This window comes from Oncorhynchus mykiss, chromosome 3 (genome assembly GCF_057628025.1).
Source record: "Oncorhynchus mykiss isolate SJ-2025 chromosome 3, ASM5762802v1, whole genome shotgun sequence".
NCBI lineage: Eukaryota > Metazoa > Chordata > Actinopteri > Salmoniformes > Salmonidae > Oncorhynchus > Oncorhynchus mykiss.
Genome location: NC_143024.1, coordinates 74,534,741 through 74,558,340, shown reverse-complemented (window position 1 = coordinate 74,558,340; position 23,600 = coordinate 74,534,741). Strand labels below are relative to the sequence as shown.

Sequence of the window (23,600 nt, the reverse complement as noted above, 5' to 3'; positions counted from 1 at the left end):
GTATTAAAAAAATATTTAAAATATTGAATTTGGCCTTTATTACTATAACCCATAGAAACGCATTGAATAACACATTAATGGCAAAAATAAAGGTTTTGAAGTGTCTGTTTTATATCAAGGAGATATACTGTTCAGTACACATATTTAACCCCTTATTTTTTGGGCTAAAAACGACCTCCATACTTCCATTCATTTGTATGGGTCACCTTCAGGGTTACCTTCAGTCCCGTGACACTTGTGTAAGTCTTGTGTAAATCTCATCTTTCCATAGAGTGATTATATTAGTTTGTAGGCCAAACCATTCAGATGCTTCAGACGTTTTCATGAGAAGAACAACTTTCGGGATGTCTCATGGTCTGACAAACACTGCTGTAGCTCGACCACCTTCCACCGCAGATGTATGGACCGACGTGGTGGATTGAGATACAGCCCATGCTGTAGCTTAAACTGACACATTTTGATGGGGATTCTTTTATTATGTTACTTAGATTGACACAATAGACTCTTAAGGATTAAGACCCATTTCCTGGTTTCTCTGCTGAGACTCATGGGATACAAAGCCTCAGGTTCCCAAACAAACCCATTTCCTGGTTTCTCTGCTGAGACTCATGAGATACAAAGCCTCAGGTTCCCAAACAAACCCATTTCCTGGTTTCTCTGCTGAGACTCATGGGATACAAAGCCTCAGGTTCCCAAACAAACCCACTGTTTCTGTCCCTCCCAGGACACATACACACACCCAACAGACTATGCCTTGATCAGCAGGCTGAATTTCTTTTATATTTTATTTATAAAATGTAGCAGTTGAGGGGAAAAGCACAAGGTTAGTGAGAGATTCGAGAGACATCTCTCTCTTTATGATAAGAGGCACAAAATAACAATATATTACAGTCTTTACAAGACAAATAATTTACACAAAATTAAAACATGATGGTATCAGCTTTTATATGGATATTACACATGTGTGATCTGACACTGGAGCCATACACACATCTATGCTACTGTATACAAAAATCTTCAAATCTTCAAATCTTCAAAGACTTGGTAAATGTTGTTTTTATTTGACAGATCTTGGGATGTATGTAGCCTACAGCCTAATGGCTGGAAGAGTAGTCGAGTCTGCAGACACAGAGGGCTGCAGACACAGAGAGCCGCAGACACAGAGAGCTGCAGGCACAGAGAGCTGCAGACACAGAGCTCTGCAGACAGAGCTCTGCAGACACAGAGCGCTGCAGACACAGAGAGCTGCAGACACAGAGAGCTGCAGACACAGAGCGCTGCAGACACAGAGCTCTGCAGACACAGAGCTCTGCAGACAGAGCTCTGCAGACACAGAGCGCTGCAGACACAGAGAGCTGCAGACATCGAGAGCTGCAGACACAGAGAGCTGCAGACACAGAGCGCTGCAGAAACAGAGCTATGCAGACACAGAGCGCTGCAGACACAGAGCTCTGCAGACAGAGAGAGCTGGAGACACAGACAGCTGCAGACACAGAGAGCTGTAGACACAGACAGCTGCAGACACAGAGAGCTGCAGACACCGAGAGCTGCAGACACAGAGCGCTGCAGACACAGAGCGCTGCAGACACCGAGAGCTGCAGACACCGAGAGCTGCAGACACAGAGCGCTGCAGACACCGAGAGCTGCAGACACAGAGAGCTGCAGACACAGAGAGCTGCAGACACAGAGCGCTGCAGACACAGAGAGATGCAGACACAGAGCGCTGCAGACACCGAGAGCTGCAGACACAGGGAGCTGCAGACACAGAGCGCTGCAGACACAGAGCGCTGCAGACACCGAGAGCTGCAGACACAGAGAGCTGCAGACACAGAGAGCTGCAGACACAGAGCGCTGCAGACACCGAGAGCTGCAGACACAGAGAGCTGCAGACACAGAGCGCTGCAGACACCAAGAGCTGCAGACACAGAGAGCTGCAGACACAGAGCGCTGCAGACACCGAGAGCTGCAGACACAGAGAGCTGCAGACACAGAGCGCTGCAGAAACAGAGCTCTGCAGACACAGAGCGCTGCAGACACAGAGCTCTGCAGACAGAGCTCTGCAGACACAGAGAGCTGCAGACACAGAGAGCTGTAGACACAGACAGCTGCAGACACAGAGTGCTGCAGCCTCCTGTGGCTCCACAGAACTATCATTGGAGGAGTTCTGTGACCACTATTGAACATTTGTTCTGCTCATAAATACACAACTATACACAGGACTCAAAAGGCCATTTTAGATATTATGGAGGTAAAAGTTCATAAAGGTTGTAATACAGAGCTGAATATGTTGCATGTTGCATGATGTGTATTGCAACAGCTGATGTTTTTACTCCCTGATATAGTCTGTGATGTTGACACTATTTCTTGTTGTTGAATGATGCAGTTGCTTCTCAGAGCTGCCCATTGCTTTTATAACTCACACTATGGATGTAAGATGCATAACACACTATGGCTGTAAGATGTGTAACACACTATGGCTGTAAGATGCATAACACACTATGGATGTAAGATGCATAACACACTATGGCTGTAAGATGTGTAACACACTATGGCTGTAAGATGTGTAACACACTATGGCTGTAAGATGTGTAACACACTATGGCTGTAAGATGTGTAACACACTATGGATGTAAGATGCATAACACACTATGGCTGTAAGATGCATAACACACTATGGATGTAAGATGCATAACACACTATGGCTGTAAGATGTGTAACACACTATGGCTGTAAGATGCGTAACACACTATGGCTGTAAGATGCATAACACACTATGTCTGTAAGATGCATAACACACTATGGCTGTAAGATGTGTAACACACTATGGCTGTAAGATGCATAACACACTATGGCTGTAAGATGCATAACACACTATGGCTGTAAGATGTGTAACACACTATGGCTGTAAGATGCATAACACACTATGGCTGTAAGATGCATAACACACTATGGCTGTAAGATGCATAACACACTATGGCTGTAAGATGCATAACACACTATGGCTGTAAGATGCATAACACACTATGGCTGTAAGATGCATAACACACTATGTCTGTAAGATGCATAACACACTATGTCTGTAAGATGCATAACACACTATGGCTGTAAGATGCATAACACACTATGGCTGTAAGATGCATAACACACTATGTCTGTAAGATGCATAACACACTATGGCTGTAAGATGCATAACACATTATGGCTGAAACACATCCGGCCGTGTTGGGAGTCCCATAGGGCGGAGCACAATTGGCCCCACGTCATCCGGGTTTGGCCGGGGTAGGCCTTCATTGTAAATAAGAATTTGTTCTTAACTGGCTTGCCTAGTTAAATAAAGGTTAAAAAAAGATGCATAACACAAAAAATGCGTTTGGTTTTATATTCTCTCTTACTATCTTTTATCAGTCTTTGGTTGAACAGTATTTTCTGCACTCAACTTTGCAGTTTCTTAGGGCAAAAAGTGTGTGTGTGTGTGTGTGTATTTGTGTGTGTGTGTGTGCGAACGAAGATAAGCAGGACCAGGTCTCACTGTGTGTGTGTTCTGTTAGATCACATGTAGATAAGTGGCCTTGGTGTCGGTTCCAATGGCGTTCCGTGCAGTACAGCGGTAGAACCCAGTGTCTCTGCTGGTCGGGTTCTGGATCACTAGGGAACCCTGGGGGCTCAGGTACCGGTTGCCATAGAGACGGGCCTGACCTGTGACCCTTAGCTGGGATTGGTCCGGCATCTCCCAGGTGATGGTCGCTCGGGGGGTTGCTATGACGTAGCAGGTGAGCTGCACAGCAACTCCGGGCCGGGTGTAGGTCAGGGGAGGGGGGCCGTTGGTGATGCGAGGGGGGTAGGCGATGACAATCACTGGAACTGTTAGGATAGACAAGGTGTCCTGATTGGTGGATCGGCAGGAGTAGGTCCCCCTGTCGAACACAGACGCCTGCTGCACAGTCAGAGTCCCGTCATCCAGGATTGAGTACTGACCCGTCCCTGCTGTCTGGCCCCGAGACACGATCCCCCCGCTGGGCAACGTCCAGGTCAGAGACTGGGTCTGGCTGGAACTCTGACTGGGGCTGTCTGTCTGGGGACAGGGTAGCCGTAGATTCTCTCCGCTTATGATGCTGACCAGCGAAGCTGATCTGCTGATGACCAAAGGCTTCCTCTCTGGGATGACACTCCTTGCTGCCTCTGACACTGGGCCTCTTGGGTGAGGTGTATCCCCTCGGAATGAAACTCCTGGTACTGTCCTCTTATCCCCGCCTACTGGGCGAGGTTTCTCTGTGCTGACTTGGCCTCCTAAGTGAGGTTTCTCAGTAGTGACTGGGCCTCTGGGGTGAGGTGTCTCCTCTGTAAATGTGAATCCTGAGCGAGGTTTCTCTATGTTAACTGGGCCCACTGGGAGAGGTTTCTCTGTGCTGACTGGGCCTACTGGGCGAGGTTTCTCTGTGCTGACTAGGCCTACTGGGCGAGATTTCTCTGTGCTGACTAGGCCTACTGGACGATGTTTCTCTGTGCTGACTGGGCCTACTGGGTGAGGTTTCCCTGTGGTCACTGGGCCTCTGGAGCGAGGTGGGTCCTGTGTGTCTAAAACCTCTAGATGTACCATTATCTGAGCCTCGCCCCTCTCACTGCGAGCAACACACACCAGCAGGCCAGCATCGCTTGCCCTCACCCCCCTCAGCTCCAGGGTTCCGTTGCGGTGCACATTGAGTCTGCTGCCGTAGTAAGGCGCCGGGAGAACCCCGTTACCAGGCAGCAACCAGGCCAAGCGGGGTGGAGGGAAGCCCTGGGATGGACAGGGCAAAATAACTGTCTGGCCTCTTACTGCTGAGACCCTCTGGTCCCCTACATTACTGACTCCATTATGACTAACTTCATTATTAATGACACCATTACCAGTCCTGCCCGACTGAACCCTCCCTGCAGACTGACTGATGGTGATCACAGTACTGAGTCCACTACTGCTAACAACAGCTGTATGTCTGTCTGTCCCATCGAGTCCACCCCTAGTCCCATTGAGAGTGAAGCTGGGTGGGGTCACGCTCACCTCCACCCCCATCATCCTGCTCCTCTCCCCAGCCACGTTGCTGGCTCGGCAGGTGTAGTTTCCTCCGTCAGCCCCTCTAGCCCCCTGGATCACCAAGGAGCCATCTGGCCGCACTACAACTGGACCGGACCCCCCCACAGGGATGACACGATTGATTGGAGAGAACCATGTGACTGTAGGGATGGGCTCTCCTTTGGCCCCACAGTTCAGAGCCACCACGCCCCCTTGTTGCACCTTGATGACCTCATATCTCGTTCTTTGGAAGGAAGGGGGTGAGGTAAGGACTTTGATCATCACCCTCATGGAGTCTCTCCCCATCTGGTTCTCAGCGTGGCAGACGTACTCCCCCTCCTCCCCCATCCCCACTGACGGGAGGAACAGAGTCCCGTTATCAAACACCACCAGCCGCCTCCTCCGTCCCCCTTTCTCGTCCCCTTGCAACAGTACGCTGTTCACTGAGGTTCCGTCCGGTAGGCTCCATCTCACTGCGGGGTCAGGCTGCCCGGTGGCCAGACAGTCTACCTTTAAAGCTGCTCCATACGATACCACCTTCTGATTGGATGGCTGTTTTGGCTCAATCTTAGCGGGTTTAGCGGGCTTTGTGACCACGGTGACACGGAGGAGGCGGTAGTCATCAGCCATTTTATTTCGTGCGACACACAAATAGTCTCCCCCGTCTTTCTCTGTCATAGACTGGATATACAGCGTTCCATTACTGTGTACCTTCATCCTCTTGTCAAAACTGGAAATACAACACAGAGAGGATAAGGTTTGATACATCAGCACAAGACACAGACAATCAATCAATACAACAGAGACAGACTAGATTAAACAGATCAGAAATCAATATGGACAAGCACACACCTGTAGTGGGCATCCACTAGTTTCTTGCCAGGTACCCTCCAGACCACTCTAGGCTCTGGGTTGCCGGTTACTGAACATTGAAGGAGCAGAGTTTCTCCATATACAACTATAGAACTGGATGGAGAGGTGGAGAGGATCTTAGCCTTACTGAGGGGGGAGGAGGGCCGGAGAGGAGGGTTAAGGACGGCTGAGGAGGGGTTCAGGTCAGAGTTACTGTTAATGGAAGAGGAGGATGTAGTTTTATCTGTGGAGACAACACCTCCTCCTTCATCTCCAGTCATCAACACCCTCACCGTCCTCTTATCCACGCCTACTGCATTAGTCGCCAGGCACTCATAGCTCCCAGAGTCCTTAGTGGAAAGCTTGCGTATCAGCAAGGTGGCGTTGGGGAGGACAAACAGGTTCCCGTTGAGGAATTGAGAGGGGAGCAGCAGCGTACCATCTGGGGTCCTCCAGCGGATGGAGGGAACGGGGGCCCCCCGGGCAGAGCAGTGGGCGTAGACAGGCATGCCAGCTGGCTGGGTTACCCTCTCCTCTCTCGGCTGCTGGATGGCTGGAGGCAGGAAGGAGACATGGAGTCGGACTGACAGACTGCTAGCCCCTGCTGGGTTGGAGGCTACACAGCGATACAGTCCTCTGTCGGCTGGGCCGACAGCCACAATACGCAGAGTACCATTAGGGAATATAGACACCCGGGGGTGAGGGCCATGGGCAGGGTTGGAGTTAAGGTCGGGGGTCAGGATGGAGCGGTCAGGTAGCACCCAGGACAGCAGAGGGACAGGCACCCCCTGAGCCCGACACTCCCACCTCACCTCTCCCCCCTGGTGCACCGTGACCTCTCTGTGAGTGGGTAACTGAATGCGTGGTGGGCGGGACCAGACCTCCAGAGTCACCATCACGCGGTCAAGACCCACAGAGTTCTGTGCGCTGCAGATATATGTCCCCCGGTCCTGGACCTGCACACTCCGGATGAGAAAGGTTCCGTTGGGTAGGACCTGGAAACGCTCTGCCTTGGTGTCCAGTGATATCACAGCTCCTGGGCCAGACAGAAATACAGTTGAAGTGTAAATGACTCCACTTAAGCTGGAGTCATTAAAACTCATTTTTCAACCACTTCACAAATTTCTTGTTAACAAACTATAGTTTTGGCAAGTCGGTTAGGACATCTACTTTGTGCATAATTTTTTCAACAATTGTTTACAGACAGATTATTTCACTTATAATTCATTGTATCACAATTCCAGTGGGTCAGAAGTTAACATACACTAAGTTGAATGTGCCTTTAAACAGCTTGGAAAATTCCAGAAAATGATTTCATGGCTTTAGAAGCTTCTGATAGGCTAATTGACATCATTTGAGTCAATTGGAGGTGTACCTGTGGATGTATTTCAAGGCCTACCTTCAAACTCAGTGCCTCTTTGCTTGACATCATTGGAAAATCAAAAGAAATCAGCCAAGACCTCAGAAAACAATTGTAGACCTCTATAAGTCTGGTTCATCCTTGGGAGCAATTTCCAAATGCCTGAAGGTACCACGTTCATCTGTACAAACAATAGTACGCAAGTATAAACACCATGGGACCACGCAGCCGTCATACCGCTCAGGAAGGAGACACGTTCTGTCTCCTAGAGATGAACGTACTTCGGTGCGAAAAGTGCAAATCAATTTCAGAACAACAGCAAAGGACCTTGTGAAGATGCTGGAGGAAATTAGTACAAAAGTATCTATATCTACAGTAAAACGAGTCCTATATCAACATAACCTGAAAGGCCACTCAGCAAGGAAGAAGCCACTACTCCAAAACCGTCATAAAAAAGCCAGACTACCGTTTGCAACTGCACATGGGGACAAAGATCATACTTTTTGGAGAAATGTCCTCGGGTCTGATGAAACAAAAATAGAACTGTTTGGCCATAATGACCATCATTCTGTTTGGAGGAAAAAGGGGGAGGCTTGCAAGCCAAATAATACCATCCCAACCGTGAAGCACGGGGTGGCAGCATCATGTTGTGTGGGTGCTTTGCAACCGGAGGGACTGGTGCACTTCACAAAATAGATGGCATCATGAGCGAGGAAAATTATGTGGATATATTGAAGCAACATCTCAAGACATCAGTCAAGAAGTTGAAGCTTGGTCACAAATGGGTCTTCCAAATGGACAATGACCCCAAGCATACTTCCAAAGTTGTGGCAAATGGATTATGGACAACAAAGTCAAGGTATTGGAGTGGCCATCACAAAGCCCTGACCTCAACCCTATAGAAATTTGTGGGCAGAACTGAAAAAGCGTGTGCGAGCAAAGAGGCCTACAAACCTGACTCAGTTATATCAGCTCTGTCAGGAGGAATGGGCCACAATTCACCAAACTTCTTGTGGGAAGCTTCTGGAAGGCTACCCAAAATGTTTGACCCAAGTTAAACAATTTAAAGGCAATGCTACCAAATACTAATTGAGTGTACGTAAACTTCTGACCCACTGGGAATGTGATGAAAGAAATAAAAGCTGAAATAAATAATTATCTCTACTATTATTCTGACATTTCACATTCTTAAAATAAAGTGGTGATCCTAACTAACCTAATACAGGGAATTTTTACTATAATTAAATGTCAGGAATTGTGAAAAACTGAGTTTCAATGTAGTTGGCTAAGGTGTATGTAAACCTCAGACTTCAACTGTACATATTGAGTGGCGTATTGTGTGAACATTAGTGAGAACATGTACGTATTGTGTGTATGTGAGTGACAGTAGCATGTATTGTGTGTAGAATTGAGAGTAGAGTGTGTGGCATACCTGTGGAGACCTTGATCCAGGTGATTGTCGGAGGAGGCTGTCCAATGGCCTCGCATGGCAGGAGGGCGTCACTCTCAGCTGGGACAGACATGGAGCGTACGTGGGGGGGAGTGATAAGGGGCCTGACACGCAGGACAGGGGTCTGAGGGGGGCGTTGGGCAGTCACACTATGGTGTGGAGAGAGGGGAGGGGAACGAGGAGGAGTAGAGCCAGTGTTGACCCCGGCCTGAGGGTCTGTGGTGGGTGGGAAGATCTTGGGAGGGCTGGACGGAGCTCTTGTGGTGAGGACTGCAGAGGAAGGGGTCTCTAAAATGTCTGGGAGAAGAAGTTTGGGGTTGGCACGTTGTGGGAGAGAGGGTGCGTGTTTTATTGGGGGTGGAGTTCTGACTGGGTCAGGCCTAGTGATACGGTGTTGTGGGTCGTTGGGGTAAGGTGGGGGGCGGTAGCGACTACCATGTGAGTCTGGGATGGCATTTAGCCCAGGATTCCTCCAGACTGTTGTAGTAGTAGGAGTGGTAGTCGTAGTTCTGGGAATAGTGGTAGTAGTTGTAGGAATAGTGGTAGTAGTTGTAGGAATAGTGGTAGTAGTTGTGGGAATAGTGGTAGTAGTTGTGGGAATAGTGGTAGTAGTTGTGGGAATAGTGGTAGTAGTTGTGGGAATAGTGGTAGTAGTTGTAGGAATAGTGGTAGTAGTTGTGGGAATAGTGGTAGTAGTTGTAGGAATAGTGGTAGTAGTTGTGGGAATAGTGGTAGTAGTTGTAGGAATAGTGGTAGTAGTTGTGGGAATAGTGGTAGTAGTTGTAGGAATAGTGGTAGTAGTTGTAGGAATAGTGGTAGTAGTTGTAGGAATAGTGGTAGTAGTTGTAGGAATAGTGGTAGTAGTTGTAGGAATAGTGGTAGTAGTTGTGGGAATAGTGGTAGTAGTTGTGGGAATAGTGGTAGTAGTTGTGGGAATAGTGGTAGTAGTTGTGGGAATAGTGGTAGTAGTTGTAGGAATAGTGGTAGTATTTGTGGGAAAAGTGGTAGTAGGAATAGTAGTTGTAGGAATAGTTATAGTGTTAGTTCTTCTAATGGAGGTGATGACTGTAGAGGAGGTGATGGCTGAAACAGTGGTAGCTGCTGTATCAGTTGAGTTTGGGGACAGTAGTTGTGTTGTAGATGAAAGAGAGCTGTTTATTTCTGACTCTGGTTGTCTCTCCTCTGGTTTATCAGGTGCTAGATAGACTGGTTCCATCTCACTGTGTTCTTCATCAGTGGCTGGTGGTTCCATCTCACTGTGTTCTTCATCAGTTGCTGGTGGTTCCATCTCACTGTGTTCTTCATCAGTGGCTGGTGGTTCCATCTCACTGTGTTCTTCATCAGTTGCTGGTGGTTCCATCTCACTGTGTTCTTCATCAGTGGCTGGTGGTTCCATCTCACTGTGTTCTTCATCAGTGGCTGGTGGTTCCATCTCACTGTGTTCTTCATCAGTTGCTGGTGGTTCCATCTCACTGTGTTCTTCATCAGTTGCTGGTGGTTCTATCTCTCTGTGTTCTTCATCAGTGGCTGGTGGTTCTACCTCTCTTTGTTCTTCATCAGTGGCTGGTGGTTCTACCTCTCTGTGTTCTTCATCAGTTGCTGGTGGTTCTACCTCACTGTGTTCCTCCTCAGTTGCTGGTGGTTCTACCTCTCTGTGTTCTTCATCAGTTGCTGGTGGTTCTATCTCACTGGGTTCTTCATCAGTTGCTGGTGGTTCTATCTCACTGGGTTCTTCATCATTTGCTGGTGGTTCTATTTCACTGGGTTCTTCATCAGTGGCTGGTGGTTCTTCCTCATTGGGTTCTTCATCAGCAGCTGGGTAGAGGGGTTTTATCTCACTGGGTTCTATCTCACTGGGTTCTATCTCACTGGGTTCTTTCTCAGTGCCAGTAGGTGTTGTTCTGCCTGGTGTGGTTCCAGACCGAGGGGGAGTTGTTTTGATATCCTCTGGGTTGTGTTGGTTGAAGACAGATGGAACCTGCTCTTTTGGAGTGGCCCAGACCTGACCCTCTGTTTCATCATAACTCTGTTTGTCTGTATCGCTGTGTGTAACTGTGGGTGTATGTTTGTCTGTGTGTGTACTAGTTGTTGTTGGTGTATATATGTATTTGTGTGTACTAGTTGTTGTGGGTGTATGTTTGTCTGTGTGTGTACTAGTTGTTGTGACTGTGGGTGTATGTTTGCCAGTGTGTGTGCGAGTGTGTGTGCAAATCTGTGTGTGTGTGCTAGTCGTTTGGGACCTGTCAGGGAGCCGGGAAGCAGTGTTTGCTGAGTGAGTCACCCTGTCTGTGTGTGTCTGGGGGGGAGAGGCAGGAAAGAAAGCAGGGGGGGAGACGGATGTGCTTGATGGAGCAGTGATCCTAGTAGAGGATGGAGCAGTAGTTCTAGTAGTGGTTGTAGTAGTGGTTCTAGTAGTGGTTGTTGCAGCTGCTGGCAGTCCCCTGGGGTCTGCAATTGCTGCTCTGGGGCTATTCTGGCGAGAGGAGGTTGGACCTGGGGTATTCTGGCGAGGGGAGGTTGGACCTGGGGTATTCTGGCGAGAGGAGGTTGGACCTGGGGCATTCTGGCGAGAGGAGGTTGGACCTGGGTTATTCTGGCGAGAGGAGGTTGGACCTGGGGTATTCTGGCGAGAGGAGGTTGAACCCGGGGTATTCTGGCGAGAGGAGGTTGGACCTGGGGTATTCTGGCGAGAGGAGGTTGGACCTGGGCTATTCTGGCGAGGGGAGGTTGGACCTGGGGTATTCTGGCGAGAGGAGGTTGAACCTGGGGTATTCTGGCGAGAGGAGGTTGAACCTGGGGTATTCTGGCGAGGGGAGGTTGGACCTGGGGTATTCTGGCGAGGGGAGGTTGGACCTGGGGTATTCTGGCGAGAGGAGGTTGAACCTGGGATATTCTGGCGAGGGGAGGTTGGACCTGGGGTATTCTGGCGAGGGGAGGTTGGACCTGGGGAATTCTGGGGGGCGGTGGGTCGTCCTCTGGGTCTGTTGATGCGTCTCCTCTGGCCGGGCCTTCTCCTGGAATTCCAGGGGATTCTGGATTGCGATGGGACAGAGTTGGAGAATGTTAACTGTCCAGAGTTTGTTGTTCCATACCTCCCCCTCTCACCTGTGGTCCTTACAGGATTAAAGACCACCTCTGTGCTAATGTCATTGATGCTGGAGGTTGGCTTTGTGCTTTTAGGGGAACTCTCTGGCTCTGTTCCTGTGCCTGTATCTGTGTCTGTGTTTGACTGAGGGGTCTGGGGGAAGTTATTGGTCTGATCTGCAGTGTTTGTTGTCTCTGGGGCCACTCTATCCTTTGTTAGCAGGTCTGGGATCAGTGATGTGTGGACAGTATTCAACCCCTCTTCCTGTAGACTGGGGACATCTGTGGAAAAACCCTCTGTGGTATCAGCCTCTGACTCCAATACAGTACGTTGAGGGGATTTTCCTCCCACTGTAACCTCTGGTGTGCTCTTTGGTAGTGTGGTGTTTGGTAGTGTGGTCTTTGGTTGTGTGGTCTTTGGTTGTGTGCTGCCTGGATTTATTCTGGTTGTCTGCATTCTGGTTGTCTTTGCTTCAGTTGGGGCTGCTGCGGTTGTCTTTGCTTCGGTTGGGTTTGAGGTGGTTGTCTTTGCTTCAGTTGGATTTGAGGTGGTTGTCTTTGCTTCAGTTGGGGTTGATGTGGTTATCTTTGCTTCAGTTGGGGTTGAGGTTGTTGTCTTTGCTTCAGTTGGGGTTGAGGTTGTTGTCTTTGCTTCAGTTGGGGTTGAGGTTGTTGTCTTTGCTTCAGTTGGGGTTGAGGTTGTTGTCATTGCTTCAGTTAGCATCGAGGTGGTTGTCTTTGCTTCAGTTAGGATTGAGGTGGTTGTCTTTGCTTCAGTTGGGGTTGATGTGGTTGTCTTTGCTTCAGTTGGGGTTGAGGTTGTTGTCTTTGCTTCAGTTGGGGTTGAGGTTGTGGTCTTTGCTTGACTTGGGGTTAGGGTGGTTGTCTTTGCTTCAGTTGGGGTTGATGTGGTTTCCTTTGCTTCAGTTGGGGTTGAGATGGTTTTCTTTGCTTCAGTTGGGGTTGAGGTGGTTGTCTTTGCTCTAGTTGGGGGGGCTGAGGTGGTAGTACGTGCTCTAGTTGGGGGTGATACATACAGGGAGTCTGTGATTTTAGGGGCAGTCCTTTCACGTATCTTAGCCAGCAGCTCGGCCCATTTCTGAGGGTCTATCTTGTGTTTGGCCAGGTTAAACCTCCGACGGCCCTCCAGCCTGTTCCTCTTCTGCTCCACAGGGAAGCCTCTCCTCAGGGGCCTCCTTCCCCTCTGAGGGGGTCTGCCTCCCTCCACCCTCACCATGTGAGATCTGATGGGGGGGCGCCGTGTCAGGGGAGGTTTAGGTCTAAGACCTCTCCTCCTGGTGTTACCTGCCCTGGTGTGCAGTATGTTCTCCTCCTCCTCCTTATCATTTCCAGACACCCCCTCTTCAACCTCCTTGACCCCTAGAGGGGCTGGTACCCTGTTGGACAACCCTACCACAGACTGTGGCCTCATGGGATATCTCATGCTTGATGAGGTGTCGGTAGGACGTGGGGTTAGAATCAGTCTGGTGGAGTGAGAGTCAGCACCGTGCTGGTTCACCGCTACACAACGGTATAGTCCTGCGTCTCTCTGCCCAGGGAAGGGGAGAGACAGGGTACCATTGGCTAAAACAGTCACCCATGCCTCCCCCCTTCTTCTCCCCTTGTTCCTACTCCCTACCACTTCCCCGTCAGGAAGAACCCAGTTCACCTCAACCTTCGGTGAACCAGAGGCCTCACACGGTAGACTGACAGGGTCTCCAACCAATCCAGTCACAGCAGCGCCTAGCTCCTCCCCTGGGGGAGCGTTGGATGATTCTACTACCACCAGACGGAGGGGGAGAACATCGACATTTCCTCCCGCCCGGGCCACGCAGTAGTACAGTCCAGCATCAGAGTGATCAACTCTCTGCAGGATCAGCCCTTGGCCAGACACCCGGACCATACCATCTGAGCTATGGTAGGGGAAGGAGACTGTTAAACCATCTGGAAACACCCATTGGAGCCTGGGGTCTCCAGAGCTTAGGTCCTCAGTAGAGCTAAGGACAGGACAGGGCAGGTGGATCTGGCTGTCTGTGGCTGCTGTAAAAGCTGTGTGGGTGTGGTTGGTCTGGATGAGGACCCAGGGGTGTTGGGATGGGGGGTCTGGGGGGGCAGACACCAGGGTGGACAGGGTCAGTTTAACCCTGTGGGTGCTGGACTGAGCTCTGTTGAACTGGAGACTAACATGGGGCTGCAGTAACCAGGCAGGATGGGCTTGGACACTGGCCCTGACCCCTGTATGGTAGTAGCCCTCTCTCTCTGCTCTCTGTCTGTACCTGAAGGACATGAAATGAATGTTTTGGGGTTAAAACAAAATTGTAGGATAATAACAGAGGAATGTGTTGTGTGTGTTTCTGTAATTTCATACCTGTAGGCAAGTGTTGGGGCTTTACTCAACATGATTTCTCTCTGAAGCCTGGCAGGTGTCTCACTGTAGTAGGCCATCAGCCTCCACAGCCTCTCATAGCTGTGCCCATCCACCCCACAGACCAGGGAAAGAGAAAGAGAGAGGGAGAGGGGGGTGAAGGAGGAGGAGGAGGAAAGTTGTGGTGGGGTAATGTCAGGAGTCTGTGAGGAGTGTGTGATGTTACACTTCAGATCAACGGCATTCCCCTGTTGGTCGGACATCCCCAAGGAGGCGTGACCTAAAGCCTCTCTAAAAGTTTCTATTGACTGAATTCCGCCATCCTCCTGATATGAGGCTCTGGGATTGGTGGCAATTACAGGCGAGGAGCAGGATAAGTCTTTCTGCTGCAAAAGACCACGTCCCTTCAGGTGATTGGGTGAGGCACAGACCAGGCACTGTGGCCCCGGACATTTCAACAACCCTGAGAGAGAAGAGAAGAATCAGTATTTCCTCAACCAAATAAGCATCCCAGTTCCAGTGATTTTGGGACTAGTGTAAGGACTAGGGGTTAGTGAAAGATCTAGGGGTTAGTGAAAGATCTAGAGGTTAGTGTAGTGTGATTGTCACCTGGGTGAGAGATTCTCCAGGCCTGCAGCCAAGCCATGCTGCAGTCGCAGGTCCAGGGGTTGGCCTGCAGAGCTAGGGACTCCAGAAGAGGGGCGGTCCTCAGTATGTCTCTGGGCAGGTTAGTCAGACTGTTGTTGGACACGTCCAGATGCCTGGGTAGAGGAGGGGGATAGTCCAGTCACAAATGACACACTATCCACTAAGTAGTGCACTACTCTTTAGGTGTGACCTATGACTAAGAGTGAATAAATGAATAAATGAAGACTGTAGAAAACCCACCTGAGGGTGGAGTAGCAGAATGTCTGCAGTAGGGACAGAGTGCAGAAGGCCTGCGGGTGCAGCTGGTGGAGCCGGTTCCCCTGCAGTCGGATCAGTCTGAGGTTGGGGAGGCGGAGCAGGGCCTGGGGGTGGAGGGACTGCAGCCAGTTGTGATCCAGGTGGAGGCGCTGTAGAGAGGACAGGCCTGAGAAGCTCTTTGCTGAGATCTCCCTCAGCTTGTTATAGCTCAGCTTCAGGACCTTGCGGGGAGAGGGATGGATGGATGGATCATTGAATGAATGATAATTGACAATACATGGTATAAACTCCTCCAGCTATAAACAACAATACATACACATCAATGTGAGTCAAATGAACACAACAACACAATACAATAACAGTGTCTAAGCTCAATAGAACAATTTACATTTGCTTCCAATTATTAGCTAATTTGACCCCTCTCCTCTCAGTACCTGAAGGGAAGACAGATCTTGGAAAGCTCCGTCAGGAATCTCATGGATGTCATTCCCATGAAGCATCAGCAGCGCCAGCCTCCTCAGACCGGCCAATGAGCTGTCTGGGATCCTGCTGATACTGTTGAACCTTTTAGAGACCAGAGACAAACAGCATCAACCAATGGAATGCCTTTAAAATGTGTGTGTGTGAGAGTGAAAGTGAAAGTGAGAGAGAAAGAGAGCGAGAGAGAGAGAGAGAGAGAGGGAGAGGGAGTTTGTGTATGTATTTGTGCACAGTCCTTACCCCAGGTTGATGTGTAGTGTGTGTTGTGGTAGGGGCTGTGGTATGTTGACCAGAGATCTGAAGGTGCAGTGTAGTTCAGTGGACTGGTAGCAAGAGCAGGGCAGAGGGCAGGCACCACCAGGAGACACCAGGGTCAGCAACACCACAGCCAGGGACACACCACACACACTGGGAACCATCTTATATAGGAGGGCCGCTCACTGACAATATGGAAATATATATGTCAATGTGACACACACACACACACAGTCTCTGCAGTAACAACTATAATGCAGGGTAACACTTTAGACGCTCTACAGACTATCAGAAGCATTTCAACTAACTATCTACTAACCCTAACTCTTATCATAACCCTAAACTTAACCCTTACCCTAAACCTTATTTTAACCTTAGCAAGCATTTACTTATCAACAGATACTTTGTTAATAGCAGTGGTGGAAAAAGTGCTCAATTGTCATACTTGAGTAAAAGTAAAGAGACCTTAATAGAAAATGACTCAAGTAAAGTGTGAATGTCACCCAGTAAACTTGAGTAAAAGTCTAAAAGTATTTGGTTTTAAATGTACTTAAGCATCAAACGTAAATGGAATAGCTAAAACGTTTGTAAGTATCAAAAGTAAAAGTATAAACCATTTCAAATTCCTTATATTAAGAAAACTTGCCATCATAATTGTCTTGTTTTTGTTATTGGCCGATAGCCAGGGGCACACTACAACACTCAGACATAATTTAGAAACGAAGCATTATTGTTTAGTAAGTCCGCCAGATCAGAGGCAGTAGGGATGACCAGGGAAGTTCCCTTGATAAGTGTGTGAATAGGACCATTGTGTCAAAATGTAATGAGTATTTTAGGGTGTCGGGGAAATTGTATGGAGTAAAAAATACATGATTTTCTTTAGGAATGCAGTGAAGAAAAATATTTTTTAATTTTACTAAGTAATTTACACCACTGGTTGATAGTATGACCATCTGTAGAGTATCTAAATCCGGACAATCCTAATTAAGTGTGTCCTAATGCAGCTACAGTTTCTGCATTCCGAAACACTCTGGGTCAATAATTGTGTTCAATTGGCCAGTGTTCTACTGAGGGCATGATGGCACTGACACACAGAACTGACAAACACTCTAAATGCATGTGCTGACGTTCCCGTGCAAATTACAGTATGAGTCTGGTTATTCTAACGTCTTGACCAGCTATCTTTGACATTGCTCTGACATTTCAATCTATGTGAATAAATGTAAACAGTAACGTTCTCAAAGGAGAAGAACGAGCTATCTAAATTCCGCAACTAATAATTTACACCATCTGCGGGCAGAAGCGCCAACTGTTTCCTATTGTTTTTGCGTGAGTGGGCTTCATAGAACCTTTCCTCTAATAATCCACAACCAAGCAGTTAACCATCACCACCTGACTATTAACACTCTTGACCCGATGCTGATACGGGCTATTATTTGACTGACTGCAAGACCAGCTGCCACAGAGAGTGATGACATTGAAGAACGGCATACCTTTTCCTCGGTGCGTAAACGCATCAATATGATACAACTTTACAACTTTACATTGCATGGAAGTACATTTTAGATACATTTTTAGCATCTAGCGGGAATTTTGACAGAAGTTCCCCCGGTCATAATATGAATAGTAGGATAGGTATTTCATTTGGGAGCTATAACTTTCAATTTACCTGACAATCCTTCAAATCGAAGATATCAAGATTATTCATTTCCTTATAGTCCAATTTCCATCAAGTGCTCATTTTTATCCAAAGGGCGATTTGGCAACGGTAGAAATGATTAAAAAAGTCTTATCATTTACGTAGTATAATATTGGCATTCAAAATTTTACTGACGTTTCAATAGACTACAACTTTATCAATTGAAAATAACAGAGTTGAAAACCAGTAACCTATACAATCCAAGAAAAAACGAATATATCTACGTCTTGTTCCACTGTGCAGTTGAAAGGAAAGGAAGGGAAGGGATAAGAAAGAAAGGATTGTAAAAAATAATCTCGATCCCACGCGCTGTGCGCAATATCCAGGGGACGAGGTAACCTCTCACTGGATAGCCTGGTCTCATAAACTACACGTAACATAGTAGATTTAAATCAGGGGCACCCAAATTAGTATGATATGTTATGTTTGGAATGGTTACATAACAGAAAAGGTTACTTAAGGCAAAGACGAAATTAGTGTGATTGGTTGGGTGTATAACACAAAAGTCTAGCAACCCAATGATTGATTGTTCGAATCTCATCATGGACAACTTTATCTAATTAGCAACTTTTCACCTACTTACTACTTTTAAGCAACCTAGCTGAAGTTAGCCACAACAAATTGAAATTCATAACATATCATGCGTTTTGCAAATTCGTTACATATCATACCAGTTGTAATTCGTAACATATTATAAGAAATGGATGATGGACATCCACAAATGAATACATACCATACGAAATGTAATATATCATACTAAATGGAGTGTCTTGGATTTACAGACAGAATAATATGAAATGCTCTGAGACCAGGTTGCTGAGGAGGGGGTCTGAGTGGGTGACTTCATCTTTCAGACAATTGTATCTGGAATGAAAAGTGAGACCACCTGATAAGTTTGCCATTAGTCTATATTGAACCTTTTCCCCACCCCGACTAGAGCAGTGGAGCAGGTGCTGTGGCAAGTCGGGGACTCTGCCTGTGTTATTTTGTGATGCAGCTGGGGGGTCTGATGACGCTGGGAGAGTTCGGACAGGTGTGTGTTGTGGCAGGGGTGGTCCCACGGCCTCACACCTCCAGAACTAAAGGGGGAAACCTGGAGGTGTGGAAATAGCCAAGGGCTCCTCAGCTGTTGTTCTCAGGGCCTTGGCCGCGTGGGTGTGTCCTTTATTTCTATGTCCCGTCTCTAAATCTCTCTCTCTCTTTCTCTTTCTCTCTGTCTGAGATGTCTCTGTTATAGGTATCAGTAGTGCTGTAGCTGCTCTTCTGTTCTAGTATAACTCAGCCAGGCTGTAGAAAGCATTAGGCCCAAACCCATTCAGACAGTCCCTCAGTCCCACACAGTTACATAACAGCAAAGCAGTGACCCAGTCCCATTCAGTTCAACACAGTCCCCATTATAATATGAGGTTACCATCATAATGCTGCTAGAATTCATAGTGTCTGACTGTCTGGCCTGCATGCTGTAATGGCATGATGTCGACAGAACAGAGCACCGCAGTGGCACAGAAAGCAGAAAGAAAATGTTGTTTCCCCTCTGAGGGGTTTCTGGACATTGTCTGAAGCAGTCATTTGTGATAGCTCACATTGGTCATGGTTCGAAGCCATGGTTTTTAGGGTAGGTCTATATAATGTTGTAATACAGCCTTGGGGCTGGTCAGAAGCAGAGTAGAGTGTAATATTGGGCATGGTCAGAAGCACAGCCTTGTTAAATGATTTCCCTTAAATCAATGTGGATTCTCTCTGAGTCATGAGCTAAACTAATGGAGGTAATAAACCTCGTCATTGGTCAAAGGGTGGATAACATGAGCCACGATCGAGGATTCCGTAGGACTGTGGTTATTTGGCTGAGGCTGTTTTAGTATTTATAATATGGACTATGGTATATAATATGCATTTGTGTAGATATTTCTGAATGTGTAGGCAGCATTATCCTGTACATCAGACATGTCTGAGCATCAGCATGCCTGGCTGGGGTGGAAGTAGAGGGGTTAAATTGGGACAGAGGTGGAAGTAGAGGGGTTAGGCTAGGACAGAGGGGTTAGGCTAGGACAGAGGTGGAAGTAGAGGGGTTAGACTAGGACAGGGGTGGAAGTAGAGGGATTAGACTAGGACAGGGGTGGAAGAAGAGGGGTTAGACTGGGACAGGGGTGGAAGTAGAGGGGTTAGACTGGGACAGGGATAGAAGTAGAGGGGTTAGACTGGGACAGGGGTGGAAGTAGAGGGGTTAGACTAGGACAGGGGTGGAAGTAGAGGAGTTAGGCTAGGACAGAGGTGGAAGTAGGAGGGTCAGGCTAGAGGTTTGCCTCGGGGCCTCTGGCTCCATGGGGTCAGGCTTCTTTTAGTCATGCCCTCCCTCCTCACAGATTTAAATCAGCATGACTTCAACTAGTTAGCATAACAGCACCTGTAGCCTCGGCACTACAGCAGACACTGCTCTATACTGAAAACACTGATGTGACAATACAGCATTAGTCACGGTTATACAGTAGGGAGAACGGCTAAGGAGCTGCTCTGTTGGCTGTCTGTCCATGTTGGTCTGAGTCTGACTACAGCGCTGCTTTCCCGGTTTACATTTGCTCTCGTTATAGAAAATCAACATTTCAGTACGTCAACACTTGACTTTAGTCAGTTGAAACAGAATTCTGTGAATTAGGTGACTTTAATGTGTGTCGTTTGGCGATCCAGTCAGGTAAGCTGTTCACAAGAACATGTGAGTGAAGTGCAGTCTAAAGGGCTAAATCAAACCAGGGAGTTTTACTGGGCTTTGTAGTAGCATACAGATGTAGGATAGCATGGATGTAGGCTATAGGCCAGAAGTTCTGCAGAGAAACCAAACCAGCCTATCATTGTTTAGGACATAAATATTGATCTAATTAAACACATTTAAGAGAGAATTATCTACGAAAATCCTTTTTAACATGCAAGGGATTCCAGCTCTATGGGAGGCCTGGGTATTGTGGCCATTTAAACAAAGAATTATGACATTTGAGAAAATGGGAAACAATGATTTCCCAGAGGCTTAAACAGAGACTGTCCTTAGTGAAACATTGAAAGGATGAACAGAATGACAACAGCGCAACACTGACAGAGCTACAGAGAGGGTCAAGTCAAGTACCTCTCGTCTAATGACCCAGTAATTCACTATTCATTGTTGTGGATGTATTATAGCTGATGACCGTCAGATAGACAGAATGGGCAGTTCCATTTCATCTTTGTTCTCTGACATAACTAACACCACAAATTGGTTTCATTGGATCTGACTTTTTATTTAATGGCCATACTGAATTGATTGAATGATTCTTCATAACGACATATTCTGCCTCTATTGTGATAGCAGTAATATAGTAACAATACAGTAATAACAGTAATTGGGGCAGACACCATGTGTCCATGTGTCCCAGTCCCGGTCCCAGCTAGTGTCCAGATGGAGCTGAGCTGCTGACATAGCTGATGACTCCACATGGTCGTCATTACACCAGGAACAACAGGAAGTCTCACAGAAAGATATTTTGGAAACACCAGCCAGACAATCACAGATATGGAGAACAAAGCAAACTAGAGTTCACATGTTAACACCACCTTTCTACATGTGAGGAGAAAAACATGTTTTGATGAAAATCACATTTTCAGTTTCTCATGTAAGAAAATCCACGTGTGGGTGAAACAGTGTTGGTTCACACGAAGGATGAAATAGTGTTATTCTCCTCATGTGAAAAGGTTGTGTTAACATGTTGCAGTTGCAATGTTTCCACATGTGGAAATAAACATTTTGTAATGCCATTCTGTTAAAAGGTTACTTAGCCTACCGGAGTATAATAATTGAAGTGTGTTAAAAATTGTTTATTTATTCTCTCCCGAGTGGCATAGTGGTCTAAGGCATTGCATCACAGTGCTAGCTGTGCCTCTAGAGATTCTGGGTTTGAGTCCAGGCTCTGTCGCAGCCGACCGTGACCGAGAGACCAATGGGGTGGTGCACAATTGGCCCAGCATCGTCCAGGTTAGGGGAAGGTTTGGTTGGCAGGGATGTCCTTGTCCCAGTGCAGACTAGTGACTCCTATGGTGGGCCGGGCGCAGTGCAGGCTGACACGGTTGTCAGGTGCACAGTGTTTCCTCTGACACATTGGTGTGGCTGGCTTCCGGGTTAAGTGGGCATTGTGTCAAGAAGCAGTGCGGTTTGGTTGGGTTGTGTTTTGGAGGACGCACAGCTCTCGACCTTTGCCTCTCCCGAGTCCGTATGGATGCTGCAGAGATGAGACAAGACTGTAACTACCAATTGAGGAGAAAAAGGGATTATAATAATAATTCTTATTTGTTATTTCTGAGCCATTATTATTGTGGTCATGTTGCATTGATATACATGTATACTTAGCGCTATCACTAGGGAGAGGCATTCAAAGTGTTACTGCTGCAGGCACGTGGCTCTCTTTGTCTTATGTTGCACTGTGATCATTGAAAGAAGCCCAGTGAAAAGAACAGAGACGCTAGCTCTCTGTCTCCTTATTTTTATCCTGCTTACGGTTTGTACTCATGGTTACGTTTTCGAAATCTAGAGCTAAAATGTTTAACGAAACAATGTTGAGTTTTTATTTTCATGTATAATTTTGGAATATGATTGCGATTTTTCCATTTACATAACAGTAGTCAAGCTAAGTAGCTAGTTAGGTCACGTTGGTATGCAAGTCAATGAGCACAAGATAGCGTTTGGATAATTTATTATTTCCACTATAAATATTTTGTCTCTTAAATGGTTTTATATTTACAAACGAGGGCTCATATTGAGCGTATTTAAATGTGTACATATGAACCGTGCTAATGATACGCAATTTAGAAAGGTTATTTTTTATGAAATTTGTATCCAATGGTCGCATAATAATTGCTAAATACTATCTAGTGTGACACACACAAATATGTATGGTCATATTTTTTATGTTTTATATAGTTTGTTATTTTATGGGGCCATCCCTTGTATCATATTCTAGTCCTCCTAGGTATTTGCATTTAAATTCATGTGTATGAGCACTGCCACTAGGGGGAGCTGTGACGTCAAATGGGAGCGTTAGTGAGATCATGAGCTCTTGGAGGTTTCTTCATCAATCTTGTAGAATGCCTACTACTGGAACAAAACTAACGTTTCTCAATCTCATAATTCTATCCTATTAATTTAGGTATGTAATGTGCAAAAGTGCAATATGACTCTCAAAATATTGAAGGAACATGTTTAATTACATAGTCCATGAGTTTGGTGACGTTTGAAGGGAGTTTTAATTGAGTGAAAACTCATTGGTATGTTCCCCATTGTCAGTAATGGAGGATGCTAAAGGTTTACATGTAAGGCGCCCAAAGTTTTTGTATTTTTTTTCAACAACAACACCTATTTGTTTTATTTTCAAGAACGAAGGCTCAGTTTAGTTCAGGGACTTTTTGTAAATATGCAATGTGACAATAACGTGTTAAAGTGTTGATATTTGTAAAAAAAAAAAAAAGTTACGTTTAACAGCTTGCTAAATTTTTGCTAACCAAATGTATATATGCTAAGCCCTAGCTAGCTCTAAGCTAGTGGGTTTCAGCTATTGTTAGATTATGTGTTAATGGTTTAGAAGGTAATGCTTGTAGCATTGTTTAGCCCAGGCCTCCAGTCTTTTGTAGCTTTTGAAAATGGACACTGCTAGTACAGTGAGTTATATACAGTCGTGGCCAAAAGTTTTGAGAATGACACAAATATACATTTTCATATTAAGTTTGTGGCTTCAGTGTCTTTAGATATTTTTGTCAGATGTTACTATGGAATACTGTCACGTATCGCTAGGAGTGGTGGGTGTGGATTCAGGCGCAGAGATCAGTGCTTCCAATGAATACGTTTTATTCAGCTGGGTCCAGCCAACAACCAGGCAAAATGACCAATAAACCGATAAGTCCCCCAACCAGGGAAAATAACAGACAGCAAACACGTAAGAGCAAAACAATAATACACCACTGGCATAGGATAAGCCCGCACAAAAGCAGGCGGAACCTGGGAGTTTAAATAGCCCCTAATTAACGACAAATAAGATACAGGTGAAAACAATCAAGACAAAACCAACAGAAAAGAAAAAGGATTCG

At 46.7% G+C, this 23,600-nt stretch overlaps 1 protein-coding gene across 1 annotated transcript; it reads right to left on the bottom strand.

The window, feature by feature from the left end:
- Nucleotides 1–768: 768 nt before the first annotated feature.
- LOC118964306 (uncharacterized) lies at nucleotides 769–17,848 on the bottom strand. Its single transcript, XM_090230141.1, has 9 exons — nucleotides 17,472–17,848; nucleotides 15,788–15,987; nucleotides 15,502–15,631; nucleotides 15,050–15,288; nucleotides 14,771–14,922; nucleotides 14,165–14,624; nucleotides 8,695–14,072; nucleotides 5,903–6,938; nucleotides 769–5,780 (listed from the first exon to the last, which is right to left on the bottom strand). Exons 2-9 carry the CDS (start codon nucleotides 15,964–15,966, stop codon nucleotides 3,545–3,547), a joined length of 9,810 nt encoding a protein of 3,269 aa, XP_090086267.1. The 5' UTR covers nucleotides 15,967–15,987; nucleotides 17,472–17,848; the 3' UTR covers nucleotides 769–3,544.
- Nucleotides 17,849–23,600: the final 5,752 nt, after the last annotated feature.